A 14846-nucleotide genomic window follows, 5' to 3' on the forward strand; every position below is an offset into this window, starting at 1 on the left:
TTTTTTTTTTTTTTTTTTTGAAGATTAATAGGAAGTAGGCATGTTTAAATTCTCCATCTGCTCAGTACCTTATGTAGCAATGGACGCCACTTATAGAAGTATTTCCAGGATTGAAAACAATTACAGGGTTAAAACTACCTTTATTAAGTTTTAGTTTTATTAAGTTTATTTATTTTATTAAGTTCTTAGTATATATAATTATCTTCTATAACATGTTTTTACTTCTCAGGGCTTAACATATAGACCTCATACTGTAGACATTATTTTTTGAGGTGTACTTAAAAGATTAAATTAGAAGTAGATTTGATAAAAAATGAATGTAAGATTAATTATAATCTTTAGATTTTGTTTTCTATTGACATTAACAAATTTGTGAGGTGTAACTCTTAAGGGATAAAATAGAAATGATTACAGAGTTAAAGTGGTAGTATGATTATGTAAAAAATAAAATCTGGGCTTTTTTTCTGGATGTTTTGTTTAGCATTTTTAAAAAGTTACATGGCACTGAACCTTACAGTTCTATGAAACATGATGTTGACCAGTTGGTTTAATTTGTATTTATTTCATGTCCATCTAGGAAGGATGAATGTGAATCAGATTTTAAAATGCTAATAACAAATAAAAACTGCTTAAAATTTTTTTAGATAAAAGGTATCGTTTTACAATATTGAATCTGAGATACTTAACCACTGTTGCCCTGAAAGTTTGAAAACTGAAAACCTTCCTTCCAGAAATACTGAGGACAAGTTAGATCAACTATTACAAATGTGTTTTTTGATATATATACCTGAACTTGCTCAGGAGAGTAAGAGAAATGTCCAGGGACCAAAAGATAGGTGAAATTAAAAACCAGGACTAGAAGGACCAAGGGCTGAGACTTGGTATACTTTTGGTGGTGATGGTCAAGGTTTTATTCTGCATAATCTAAGGACTAATGATTTGGTGTTTACATTATAGAGACCTTGGGTCCTAGACCCTCAGTGAACTATACTCTAAAAAAGAATATTATAAAAGAAAAATACCTCTTCATTGATACAGGAAAAGTCAAGGAATTGATACAGGAAACTCTTGTACCCTGGGGCTGTTGGGTTTGTGAAGGCTTCTTTAAGGATTTATAACTGTGGCCCCTAGGTGGGCTGGGTTTAAGTTTAAACTATCTGCATAGTTAGGGAACTTGCAAGCCCAGATACTACCATAAAAATATGGTAAGAAAGAGAGGCAGAAATCTCTTAGAAGGAGTGTGTTCTCAATCCAGGTCACAGGCTTCTCCTAGACAGAATCCTGTTGGTAAACTTAGAGTTCAAGTAAGACATGTGAAACAGTCCATGTAAGCAAGAAACAATGGCTACAACTAGTAGTAGGAGGGAGACTTCTAAGAACTTTAGTTAATAGAAGTGTTCATCTATAAAATACACACTAAAAGTTATTAGATGTAAAAGAAGAAAAAAGAAATGTAAGAACAAGGCACTATGAAAAAAGAATAAACAGATTTTAAAAATAAATCAAGGTAACTTTTGCAAATGAAAAATATAATCATTAAAATTGAATACAAAGTGGAATGGTAGAACAACAGATTAGTCACAGTTGAAGAGAGAATTAGTGAACTGGAAGGTAAGCTAAAGAAATTACAGAATCAAGCACAAAAACAGAGATGAAGAATATGAGATAGAATTTGAGAATGAGAAAGTCCAGCCTATTTCCATTAAGACTTTAAAGAAGGAGATAATGGGGAATGGAAATATTTGAGGAGATAATGGCTAAAGAAATTTTCAGAATTATATAAAAGAAATAAGCTATCAGATTCAGAAGGCACAGTGAGTCCTGAGCAGGATAAGTAAAAATAAAACTCCACTGGACATGCTGTCACGAAACTGGGAAATATGTAAGGCAAAGAGATCTTAAAAAGTAGCCTGAGAGAATAAGAATGATCACCTACAAAGCAATTAGGGTAGACTTCTTCATAGTAATAATAGAAGCTAGAGACAGGAAAGTAACATTTTTAGACTGTTCAGAAAAAAAATAACTGGGAAAGTACCTTTCTGAATTCTGCTAAGCTTGAGGAATAAGGGGAGATAAAAACATTCTCCGGGCACCTGGGTGGCTCAGTTGGTTAAGTATCTGACTCTTGATTTTGGGTCAGGTCATGATCTCAGGGTCATGAGATCAGCCCCTCATTGGGCTCTGTGCTGGGCGTGGAGCCTGCTTAAGATTCTCTCTCCCCCTCTCCCCTGCTCCCCACCCCTCATGTGCTCGCTCTCAAAAAAATAAAAATAAAAATTAAAAAAAATTTTCAAATAAAGACTGAGAATTTACCACTCATGGGCCCTGTTAAAAGAATTTTTTAAAAATAGTTCTTCAAACAAGAAGGAAGTTGAGTCCAGAAGAATGGTGAAACATGGAAGAGATTGTGAGCAAATAAACTTGTTAACATGTACATTTAAATGAGCACTGATGTAAAAAAAAAAATAATAGCTTTAGGAATATAAAAACAAGATGGGACAAAAATGCTGATTATATGCAAGACAGGAGGGGATGGTAGGAATTAAAATATTTTAAAAACTTGTATTGTTTGGGATCTTCCCATACTAATTAACTTTAGATTTTAAAAAATTGAAGTATACATGTCTGAAATGTAAGAGTGATTCGAAAAAGACTAGAAATAACCACTAGAGGGAAAAGGAGGAAACAGAGTACCTACGTGGTTCACTAGATGATGAGGAAAAGAAGCAGAGAGAAAGCTTGATAAGTAGAAAGCACAAAATACTAACTACAATACACAAATGGACAAAATGTACATGTTAAAAGATAGCCTCTACCTGGAGTTAAACAAAATCTAGTTACATGCTGATTATAACTGGGTGATGGGCATTAAAGAGGGCATGTGCTTTTATGAGCAGTGGGTGGGATACACAATTGATGAATTACTGAACACTACATCTGAAACTAATGATGCACTATATGTTGGCTAATTGAATTTAAATAAAAAAAAGAGACATAGTAAAATATTATGCAAAGTTTGAAACTAGAGGGCTAAAAAATATACTAGACAAACCCAAAGCTAGCTGGTAATACTAATAGAATGGACTCTAAGTGAAAAATTCATTAATAATAGTCACTTCATAATGATAAAAAGTATAATTCACTGGGAATATGTAATCTGAACACTAACGCAACATAGCCTTAGGTTTTTCCCTAAGGAAAAATAAATTCACAATCATGGGAGAGCTTTTAATACTCTTCTTAGAAACTGGTAGATCAAGCAGGTTCCAAATTAGTAGGGATAGAGAAAATTTGAACAAACCAAAATCTGGCTTGGTCTTACGCATCTAGCAATCAGGAAGGAGTATAGTTTTTTTGAGTACATATGGGCATTTATAAAAATTGACCATATAGTAGTTTTTCCAACAATTTTTTTTTTTTTTAAAGATTTTATTTATTCATTTGAGACACAGAGATACGGAGAGAGAGAGAGCATGAGCAGGGGGGAGACAGAGGGAGAGGGAGAAGCAGGCTCCCTGCTGAGCAGAAAGCCCGATGTGTGGCTCGATCCCAGGACCCTGGAGTCATGACCTGAGCCAAAGGCAGACGCCTAACCATCTGAGCCACCCAGACGCCCCTCCAACAAATTTCAATAAATATCAGAGAAGAGATACCCTAGAAGTTACATTCTCTGGCCTCATTAGAAACCACTGGACAAAAATAACACGTATTATGGACTTCTTAAGATAAAAATACACTTAAAGTAACAAGTCAAAGAAGAATTATAATGGGAATTAGAAGTAATTAGTTATGACTTTTATATAACAAAATTTTTAGAGTGTGCAAAGGTAAACTTGAAGGGATTATTTGTAGCATTCAATACAAGAAGGACAAATAACTTAGAAGGAAAAAATAATAAAGAGCAGAAGTGAGCTAGAAGTCAGGGAATTGATAGGATCAACAATTTTGAGAAGATACAAAGTAGCAACCTCTATTTAAAGGTTAAAGTTAAGAAAGAAGGCATTAAATAAGCAGTGTGAGGGATGAAAAGGGGCATACCACAAATACATTGCAGTGAGGCAGAATGAACACCATGAACAATGGGATGTCTCAGGAAAAGTATTAGAAAGGATTTTTCATAGACTTGGGTTTATGTTAGATGATTTTTGGATAAAGTTCAAGGAAGTGGGACTTGCCCTAGATTGGATGCTGTTGGGAGGTGGGGTTGGTCCTGATTGAGTTATCTTACTAAGTCTTATGCAGAAGGTGGAGGAATTAATTGAGGCTAAAGCTTCAATTGGTAAAACAGCAGTAGTCACTCATTTTAGCCAGGGATGTTGGTCATTTTTGTGGTTTGGTCATTGTTCTTGTTTTGTCTGTGTTCTCACATGATTATGCAGTGGCTCTGTTTTTGTCTTCCTCTATCACACAGAGTGATCTTCTTTGATTGTTGGTGTTCTTTGAAGTTGTTCATGTTGAACAAGAGAACACCACAGCTTACTTGTGAGTGCCAGCCAGGCCAGCTTCCGGCAGCGCTAAGGCCTGTCTTACAGGACTAGGCCAGTTCCTGCTTGTCAGGAGCTGCTTTTCTCCTTTTTAGATATTAGAGAAAACCCAGTAGTACCCTAAAAAGTGAGTAATTAATTGATGTAGGTAGGAGATTGTATTGAACTTCCTCATAACTATATAGGGAGTGTATAAAATAGGGTCGTCTTCACAAAACTTATATCAATGGTTTGATGTTTGCAACTTACCTAACAAAAAAATCCCTGAGCCTTTATTTTCAAATGGATTTCCTTTTTTAATTTGTTGCCTTGGGAATTTGTATATATGTGTACCAGCAATGCATAAAGCCTTTTAGTTGAGTTTAATTTTTGGACTCCTGTCTTGAAGCTTGCACTCAGAGCCTTGTCGTACTTTTTTTTTTTTTTAAGTAACCTTATTGGTGATAGCCTTTGTTGCTGGATGAAGGATTTCTTTTATTTTTTTCCTTTTTTAATTTTTAAGTCAGCTGAAAGTCATTTCCACAAAATATTTAAATGAGGTAATGTTAACCTTCATTTAAAAAAAACCCAATGATTATTAAATAATCTCTGACTTTCTGTGGTTAATATACTGCTTTTGGAAGTAACTACTTTGAAGGACAGTGGTGATTTGGATTCATGAATTCTGCATTTTTTTTTTAATAGGTTACTTTTTAGGTCAGTTATTTTAGGTGGCTGTTTTTTTCTTTTTTTAGGTCAAAAGTAGGCAAGAGGGATAACAGACCTGTCATGTTGCACGTTTTAACACATACGTATAGAATAAGGTGTTTAGGTGTTTATAATATTACTTCAAGATCATAAAAGAATAGTGTGGTGAAAAAATGAGCTTTTGAAGGTACATAATTTCTGTTAAAAATACGTTAAAACCTTAGTTTACTGTAGTTTATCCTAATAAAACTTTTTTTTAACCATTATGATCATGGGTCATAGATGTGCATCAACCAAGACTGAGGAATATATATTTTTTCCAAAAAATAAATTATTAGTAATAAAGAATCTTTCCTTAAAAAGAGTTATTTAAATGACATCATTAGGTATCTTGTTTGATTTTGTTTCACTTTTTAAAGAAATTACATTTGTTTTTCCTTATTGCTGTTACTGTGTTGATATATTATTTAAGAACATTGCCTAATTTTAAGCAAATTAATGCTTTTATTCCAGTTAATGGCCAACCAAGACCCCTTGAATCGAGTCAAGTGAAATATCTCCGTCGAGAGCTAATAGAACTGCGAAATAAAGTGAATCGCTTGTTGGATAGTTTGGAACCACCTGGAGAACCAGGACCTTCCACCAGTATTCCTGAAAATGGTAGACTGTGAATCCATTTTATTCTGCTTTATTTTTCTTACGTCTTTTTAACAAAATTTATTAAGTTACTATTTTAATTCCAATATAGTTTACAGTATTGTATTAGTGTCTGGTGTACAATATAGTGATTCAGCAATTCCATATATCACCCAGTGCTCCTGAGACAGGTACACTCCTTAACCTCCATCACCTGTTTAACCCACCTCCCCTTTGGTAACCATCAGTTCTCTATAGTTAAGAATCTTTGTCTTTTTTTTTTTCCTTTGCTCATTTGTGTTCTTTCTTAAATTCCACATGAGTGAAATCATATGGTATTGTCTTTCTTTGACTTTTTTTGCCTAGCATTATACTCTTTATATACTCATACCTTTTTGCAGATTTTTTTTTTTTAACTTTTTAAGTAGGAGTAGGTTGGCACCCCTGTTGTTACCTTTTCTTATTCTTGCCTCTCTGCTAGTATTCAAACCTGCCGTCCTTTAGGATTACCAGGAGATTTTATTTTACCAGTTGCTGGATCTCATTATAGACCTATTAGAAGGCAGGGCTCAGGAATCCCGTTTTTACAGTTCTCTGGTTGATTCTTTACAACTAGTCTTAAACCCCTGGATTTATGAGTAGGTCAGTTTTCAAACCCCTTTGACTCTTTTGGACCCTTTTCATTGTAATAATTAATGCACCTTAGGAATTGCAGTTATTTCATGAGTTTTATGTGGCATATGAAGTAGTTTTAAATAAAATAAGATTACTACATTCAAATGGTATATTGTTAAGTTTCACAATTTTTAATCATATGCAAAGAGAAACTTATTTTTTTTCCATTTTATAGATGACGTACTGTTTATATTAAAGCAAGGTTTATTGACAAATTTGGAACTGACGTAAAGTTTTTGGACCAAATATATTTAACAGTGTAGACTGAGGTTTATGTATTAGGGCTTGAAAGTAGAGTTTAAAAAAACTGCTTTCTTCAACTTTTTTTTTTTTTTTTTAAGATTTTATTTATTTGTCAGAGAGAGAGTGTACACACAAGCAGGGGGAGGGGCAGGCAGAGGGAGAAGCAGGCTCTCCATGGAGCAAGGCACCCGATACGGGACTCGATCCCAGGATGCTGGGATCATGACCTGAGCTGAAGGCAGATGCTTAACTGACTGAGTCACCCAGGTGTCCCAAGCTCTCTTCAATTTTTAATATTCTTAGATGTTGCACTTAAAAAACTTATGTGGTTTTTTTTTTTTTTTTTTTTTACAATTTTTGTGTTTGCATTTAAATTACATGCTTAAAACCGTCTATATTATGAAATAGTAATTTTTTTATAGAGTCATCCAGACTCTTTAACGGGCTTAATAGAAGATGATTTTGTGGGAGGGGCGCCTGGGTGGCTTAGTCGTTAATCATCTGCCTTCGGCTCAGGTCATGATCCTGGGGTCCTGGGATCGAGCGCTACATCGGGCTCCCTGCTCCGTGGGAGGCCTGCTTCTCCCTCTCCCACTCCCCCTGCTTGTGTTCCCTCTCTCGCTGTGTCTCTCTCAAATAAATACATAAAATCTTAAAAAAAAAAAAAAGATTTTGTGGGGAAGTGGCATTTTATAATCTCTTGAAGCCATTAGATTCTCAGAAATTGTATTTTTGGTTCCATTTAAATTTTGGAGTTTTCTTTCTTTAGTTTAGATATAGTGTAAATCTGCATTTTCTTTAATTTGCCTCTTCCTCTCTTCCTCCAGCTATGTGGAATTGTATTAATAATAGATTCCCAATAAATATTTGGTGATTAGTAATTTCTAGTTCCACCTCTGTATTTCAGAACATATTGGAGATTGGCTGAACTACTATAATAAGATCTAACTGGCCTTTTTAAGATGAAACTTTTTATATTTCAGGTCAAAGCAAATGGCCTGACAAAAAGCTCCAACTTTAGGTCAAGAATCTGAAAAAAACTTTTGACCATTTTGTCAGAAGAATTCATAGATGCTGACACAACAACATTTGCTGATAATTTCAGGGGATTTAAGCATCTGTAGAATGTTAAGAAACTTAGATGGAAATTCAGCAAGTGTAGCCAGTGCTGTGCAGAAATAACCTATAGTAGCCTGTGTTCTGCTATAAGGAATAGAATTATAAGCTTTCAGGTTTGGTGAAACAACCTTTCTGTTCGCACGTATTTCTTGCCGCTATATTTACTACGTCTCTTTATTAACCCTTTGTTTTCATATGTTTTATTATTAACTTCTCACCGATGTTAATGTAGAAGATGTTAAAACTGGTTTCTTCTCTGCATCTTGGAAATTAAATCACATACTGTTTCTTTGTGTGGCCTCCCTTCTTGTCAGGGTATCCTATCCCAGTTATCTAATGAGTTGAATAATACATTCTGTGCTTTAGTTTTACAGACGGTTGTATATTTTTTGTTTCCTCTCCTGTACTTAGCAAGATCACTTACCTCTTGACCACCTGCCTTCTATGAAATTGCCTAAGCTTCTAAGCTTTTAGAACATATCTGGACTTAATAATCAGGAAAATAGCATAAAAACCAAAAATATCATACACCAGAAACTAGAAGTCTAGTCTACAAAACAGTGTTGCCAGTCAGCTGTCAATACTCTTTAGAACAATATGGCTTGCCCTCACCCAGAAATACGTCCTTCAGTGGTCTACCTCTGCAGTCAATTCTTGGTTCTTGGACACTTGCTTCCTCTCTGAGGAATATGATGTAGGCTACCTTGGATTCTGGATTGACCTGTTGCAGTAGCTGTAGCAGCTAATGGGCTAGTAGGAGCAACTAGTAGGCTAGTGGGCATATAGTATTGTGTTTCCTGATGGATTTAGTTTGTAGTAAGTAGAAGGATGCACAGGTCGTGGAAGGTGGTAGTGTGAGAGGGAATAACTTACAAGATTGGTGTGATATGTTTTTGGGGTGTAGCCTTGGAATTAGGAATTAGGAAGAAAATTGGTGGGGAAGATGAATAACTTATTTTAAAGGAGTACTTGTAGGAGTTTTCTTCTAGAAATGGAGGAAATATTAGTGTAACCAGAGGAATGATAGGGATGAATAGGAGCTGCAAGCCCATGTGTGCTTATATTCTATTTAGTACTTACAGTTTTTCACAAGATAAATTTTGTCTTGATCACAGAGATAATCTAATAACTGATGTTCATTTACTTGCTTGGTAACAGAAAAAAGTAATTGTTAATTGAGTAAATGGTTAGCAGTATTCTTTTTTTACTTATTTTGTTTTTGATATCTTTTTTTAATTTTTGTTAGCTTTTTGGTTTCAGGTTCCTATTTGTAAAATGTGGGTTATTCTTGAATCCCTTTTCTTTCACAATGTAGTGGTACAAATGCCTGTTGAGTACTTTAGTATCCTTAGAAGAAATGCATGGTTTTAAATTTACATGCTCATATTTAAAATTTTATTTTTCTATTTAAAAAAAATAATTCATTATGGAAAGATATACAAAAGTAGACATAGTACTCTAATGAATCTTGTGTACCCACCCCAACTTCAGTAATTATCAACTCATAGTATCATGTCATCTAGACTCCCATACATTTCCACCCCTATTATTTTGAGCAAATCTCAGACACATCATTTCAACTGTAATAAAGTATTTTAAGGGAGACATAGCAAATTAAAAGTACTAATTAGCAAATAAAAAGTAAAAATTAATGTATTAGTTGGTTTGAGATTTCCATGTAATTAATAATGAACAAATAGACAAGTAGAAATAAAACATAAGAGTTGATCTCATAACTTCAGTTAAGCTTCTTTATCCTTTTGCAAAATGAAGCATTAGTGTTCAGTAAATATCTGATTGTAGGATATATGTAGGTCATGGGGCTCCAGAAAAGGGGGCAAAATGTTCTCTGTTAAGGAGCTCGTATTTTTTTTTTTTCTTATGTAATAATTCTTAGGGAAAGAGGTAGATAAAATTTTTTTGAAAAAGTTTTTAAAATTTCTTTTTAATCCTTTTTTCTGATTTTAAAAAATCCAAGTATAAAGAGGAAAGTAGAATTAACAGTTACTCTGTATTCAGAGATACTTACTTCTGAACATTTCAGACTATATGCACATATATTTTTCCCTATTTTGTATTTTTTAGGCCTCACTAAGTATAGATAAAATGGAAACAAGTTTTTGTTTATTCCTCTCATAGATACTGTGGATGGTAGGGATGAAAAGCCTGCTGCTTCTGATTCTTCTGGAAAACAGTCTACTCAGGTTATGGCAGCAAGTATGTCAGCTTTTGATCCTTTAAAAAACCAAGATGAAATCAATAAAAATGTCATGTCAGCGTTTGGCTTAACAGATGATCAGGTTTCAGGTAAGTGAATTCCTCCCTTCCATCCTTCATTCCCTCTCTCCTTCCTTCCTTCTCCTTTCCTTCTTTAATAGAAGAATAACATACAGTGATGTGCACAAATCTTAAAGGTTCAGTTCAATGAATTCTTACTTTTGTATATACCTGTATAAAACACAAAGTAAGATGAAGATCTAGATGATTTCCAGCACCTGGAAAGCTTTCTTAAGCGCTCTCCCTGTCGTAGAACCCTACCCTATAAAGAATAACCACTGTTGGTGTAAATTTTATCAAAAGTGGAATTCAGAAAGTTTATATTTTTTAAAAGAATCTGAACCATTTTATAATCTTATTTCAGATTTGTTGTAGGATTTAAATTATATTTGATGTCTTCTCTCTTTGGATGTTAAACTAGAGAAATTGAAATTTAAATGTAGATTTTTGGTTAAAGTGCTTTTGTGTGGAAACTGCTCTTATATGAATGGTTTTAACCTTAAAACAGCACTTATACTATGATTTCTTTTCACTTTTGGCTATCATTTCTTCAATATTTTTTTCTGCTTTCTCTCTCTTTGTATTCTAATTACACCTACAGCTCTAGAATTTTCATTTGATTCTTTGTATAGTTTATTTTTTTCTTTTGTGATTCCTTACCTTTGCATTAAGACTATATTTCCCTTTAACTCATTGATGCATTTTAATTCTTTAAAAATATTTATGATTTAAAAAATAAAAATATAATAGCTGCTCAATGTTTGTCTGCTTCATCCAACATCTGGGCCTATTTGGAGTCCACTTTCTTTTGCCTGCCTTTTTCCTCTGAGTATGGGTCACATTTTCCTGTTTCTTTGCATATCTGATAATTTTTTATTGAAAACTGTACATTACAGTTAATATGTTGTAGTGACTGATTTTTTGTTACTATTTCTCTGGCAAGGAGTTAACTTGTTTAGATTCAAACTACTCATTCTTTGTCCCCATGGAATATAGCAGCTAATATCTCTGCTCAGCCCTTTGAACTCTTGGTGCTGCTTTTTTTCCTGAGCCCTCTTATGTGTCTGCCTCTTAGTTCTGTGGCCCACTGAGGACTTTAGGCAGAGCTTATACTTAGTTTTTAGGTCTCATTCCTTCGGTGGCTCTCTTAATCCAGGGATTTTCCCCCTCAAATTTCCAGCTAGTTGGCCAGCCATGAAGTTCACACTATAGCTTTCTCCTGTTGGGGCTGCAGAGGTCAGGGCTTGCAATTCTTAGCCACTGTAATTCCATTGGGAGTGAACTTTTCTGGTTTCTTGCTGACATTTGGTTGGCTTCCAGTGATTTCACATAGTTGTTTTCTACTATTTTGTCCAGGGTTTTAGTTGTTACCTCTGACCATTTACTTTGCCGTCATTAGTAACTGGAAATATAGGATTCAGTCTATTGATTTTATTTTTCTTTGAGACTTTTATGGGCCTATTCACTAAGGAGAATTGTGTGAAATTCTGGAAAGACAAATATGTGTATATGATGTATGTTCTTGGCAAACGAAGACATCACACAAGTGATACATCTGAAAAACCCTTTGTAGAGCAACTGAAATTTGAGTTAATATACAGCTTCTTAATATTTAAGACTTCAGGAAATGGCAGATAGAGGAGTCAGTAGTTATATATAGGGTCAGGCTTAAAATTTTGATTACAGTATAGTATCTGCCACACCAGAATAACATGATTAATATGATTCACATTATTTGAAGGCCATTTTTCTGTTAGCCTTGTATATTGAGGTAAGAAAAACTGTACATATAGAAAATGCCAGGATACTTTGTAATTACTCAGGTCTGCCGTTGTGAAAGCTTGACTGTGAATGTGGACATGGGAAGGAGGAATAGAATATTACAAAGATAGGATGGGCAACATTAATAGGTTACATACAAGAGAGAAGAGAGGGATCAAAATAATGTACTATTTTAGTTCAGTAATATAGTGTCTTTTGTAGGAGAGTAGATGTATTTATCTACATTATGTAAATATCAGTAACGAGCACTTGACCATTTTACTCTGGTAACCATCCGTTTCTCTTTCATTACCACTATGTTATCCTAGTTTAGTTCTCATTATTACCTGGACTACCATTTGGTCAGCTACAAAGTTGCCTAATACAGTGCTGAGTTCTGGGATGCACCAGTGCAGAGGATAGAGGTTTGCCCTCAGGGAACTTAGCTAGTAATAGCAAGTCCCTCTGTGGAACTTTCTAAATGGTTATCACTTTCATAAGCTCTTATGATATAATACTTTTTAAATATTTGCTATAAGCTCTTGTTAACTCCTGATCCTTAAAGTAACCTTAGTGAAGTAGAAGTTATTTCTTTTGTACAGATGAGGAAACTGAGGCACAGAAGGAGATGAAGTGTAGTGTGTCCAGGATTAGAGAGCTAATAAGTGGCATCACTGGCATTTGAACCTAGGCAGTCTGGCTCCACAATCTGTGCTTTTAAGCACTCTTCTATATTGCCCAACAGAAAGAACTTAAAGGAGTAAACATATCTATAGTTGTCTTTGGAGTGTGTTTTTTGACTGTCACAGGATTGGAACTCTGGCGAATTTTTTCCATTTACTTCTTTGTTCATTACTTTAGAAGAATTTGAGTGGCTCCAAGAATTTGAGAGGTAGTCTTTGAAAGGCAGACAAAAAGAATCAGAAAGGAGCCTGGCCCAAAGAGCTTGTATAACCTAAGAGGAAGATGGGAACTGTTCAGAAATGCAAAGTAGAAGTTGGTAAGGGTCATAATAAAAGTATACTTTATAGAAGTTCACAAATGGAAAAAAGGATTCATGGGTGAAGAAGGCTTGCTGGAAATGTGGAGTAGTACCTGGGATTTAAAGAACATTATATTTAGGTACATGAAAATGGGACTGGAGGGAACAGTGATACATGGAGAGAGAAAAAATATTAGATATATTGTGGGACTAGGAAATAGGTTAGTTTCAGCTGAAGGGGGCTTGTGGGAGGAGGAATTGTGAGAAAATAATGTTTGGACCCTTGAACACCAAACTAGAGGGTTGAACTTGATTTATGGGCAGTGGAAACCCATTGAAGAATGAAATATTTTTGGTTGATCTACAACATAAATTAGATAGCATGAGGTAGAGGATAGTGGTATTGCAGAGATGAGTTTTGATTTTTGCCCGGGGAGGTTAGGACTTAGGAATATAACAGTCTACACTTTATAGGGAAGGATTTCCAGTCGTAGCTTCGGATTCTTAAGAGAGTGGAGCAAAGGGAAAAATGAAGTAGACACATTCACTGTAAAAGGCTGCTTTTGTGGTTATGCTTATTCTGTAGTATTTTTCATTTTTAGGATCTTTTAAGCAAACTTTATTAACTGAGCTTGCTGGGGAAAGGGCTTGTAACTGAGCTTGCTGGGGAAAGAGACTGAACTGACTTGTCATGACCATTTAGGGCCACCCAGTGCTCCTGCAGAAGACCGTTCAGGAACCCCCGACAGCATTGCTTCCTCCTCCTCTGCAGCTCATCCGCCAGGAGTTCAGCCACAGCAGCCCCCGTATACAGGAGCTCAGACACAAGCAGGTCAGAGTGAAGGTAAAATAGAAATAAGAGCACCTATTTGGGGAGGTAAATGTGCAGAGATGTTTATGGCAGCATTGTTGGTGATGGTAAAGAGCTTACATAAGCATTCATGCTATGAATACAGTTGCAGAAATTTTTGATTTACTGACATGGTATGCTTTTGGGTTAGAAGTCAGGTATGCTTCTGATTATTGAAAAGAAAAAAACCCCTGAAAAAGTGCTTATGTGAATATAATAAATACATGGTAAAAGACAGGAAGGATTCATAGCAGTCACCAGTCAGTGGTAACCCGGGGGGGCAGAGGTGACCCACTGAGGTGGCATTTCATTTTGCATCATACTTAAGGTGCTGTTCTATTTCCTTCTCCTTTCCCTTCTTGCATCTATGTATTATTTTTGTAATTGGAAAGATTTTTAAAATAGAGGTAAAGCATAACTTCAGTGTAGTTTTTTTGAAAGATAAATAGCCCTTTAAATTTTTGTGCAGTTAGCAATGTCTTTTGTGGAAAAAAAGCAGTGTGTTTTAAATCAAACTTGTCTTCTCTAAATGATGTGTCCTTGGATGAACAATTTAATCTCTCTGGGTTTTGATATTCTGTCACTGTAAATTATGAAAATTGGACAAAACTAGTGGTTTTAAAAGAATGTCTCTAGTGCCGAATAAAATATAACTTGAAAGCTGAGTATTTAAACAGATAAAAGGCTCATTACCATGGTTGGAGGGGATTGAGAGGCCACAAGCTCAGGACAGCAGGCACTGAAGTTTAGAAACTATACACATTCCACTTTAAAACAAACACCAGGTGGTGCTCTAACTATTTTTATAAAGGGGCCAAGTGGTGGTATGGTGTATTTTCAGCACCAGAAGTAAGTGACTGAGTTTATCAATCATATTAAAAAAAAAAACTTCATAGCCTAAAAGGAACGGAGCACTTAGGTAATAGAGTCCTCTTGTGGCTCTATTTTAGAGTCGTCCTGTTGGATGAATTCTAGGCCTAGGGTCTAGCAGGTGGCAGTTTGCTGATGAGTGGGTAGTTCGGGAAGAATTTCTTACTGCTTCAGCCTCTTCTCAGCCAACTTTAGTTATAGTTTAACTTCACTTTGTATTAAGCTGAAACTGCCCAAACTGGAACAAACTAGAACAGAAGCG

At 35.1% G+C, this 14846-nt stretch overlaps 1 protein-coding gene across 6 annotated transcripts in view; it reads left to right on the plus strand.

The window, feature by feature from the left end:
- TFG (trafficking from ER to golgi regulator) overlaps window positions 1-14846 on the plus strand; it is a 32238-nt gene that overhangs the window by 7677 nt on the left and 9715 nt on the right. For 5 of the 6 annotated variants that reach the window (XM_032406424.1, XM_032406427.1, XM_032406425.1 and 2 more), the window contains 3 exons: window positions 5685-5831; window positions 9984-10151; window positions 13568-13708. In XM_032406424.1, the coding sequence (XP_032262315.1) occupies window positions 5685-5831; window positions 9984-10151; window positions 13568-13708 (456 nt within the window). The remainder of the gene's footprint in view (window positions 1-5684; window positions 5832-9983; window positions 10152-13567; window positions 13709-14846) is intronic. The other variant, XM_032406428.1, reaches the window with a different exon arrangement.

This window comes from Phoca vitulina, unplaced genomic scaffold (genome assembly GCF_004348235.1).
Source record: "Phoca vitulina isolate PV1807 unplaced genomic scaffold, GSC_HSeal_1.0 scaffold8, whole genome shotgun sequence".
Taxonomy (NCBI): Eukaryota; Metazoa; Chordata; class Mammalia; order Carnivora; family Phocidae; genus Phoca; species Phoca vitulina.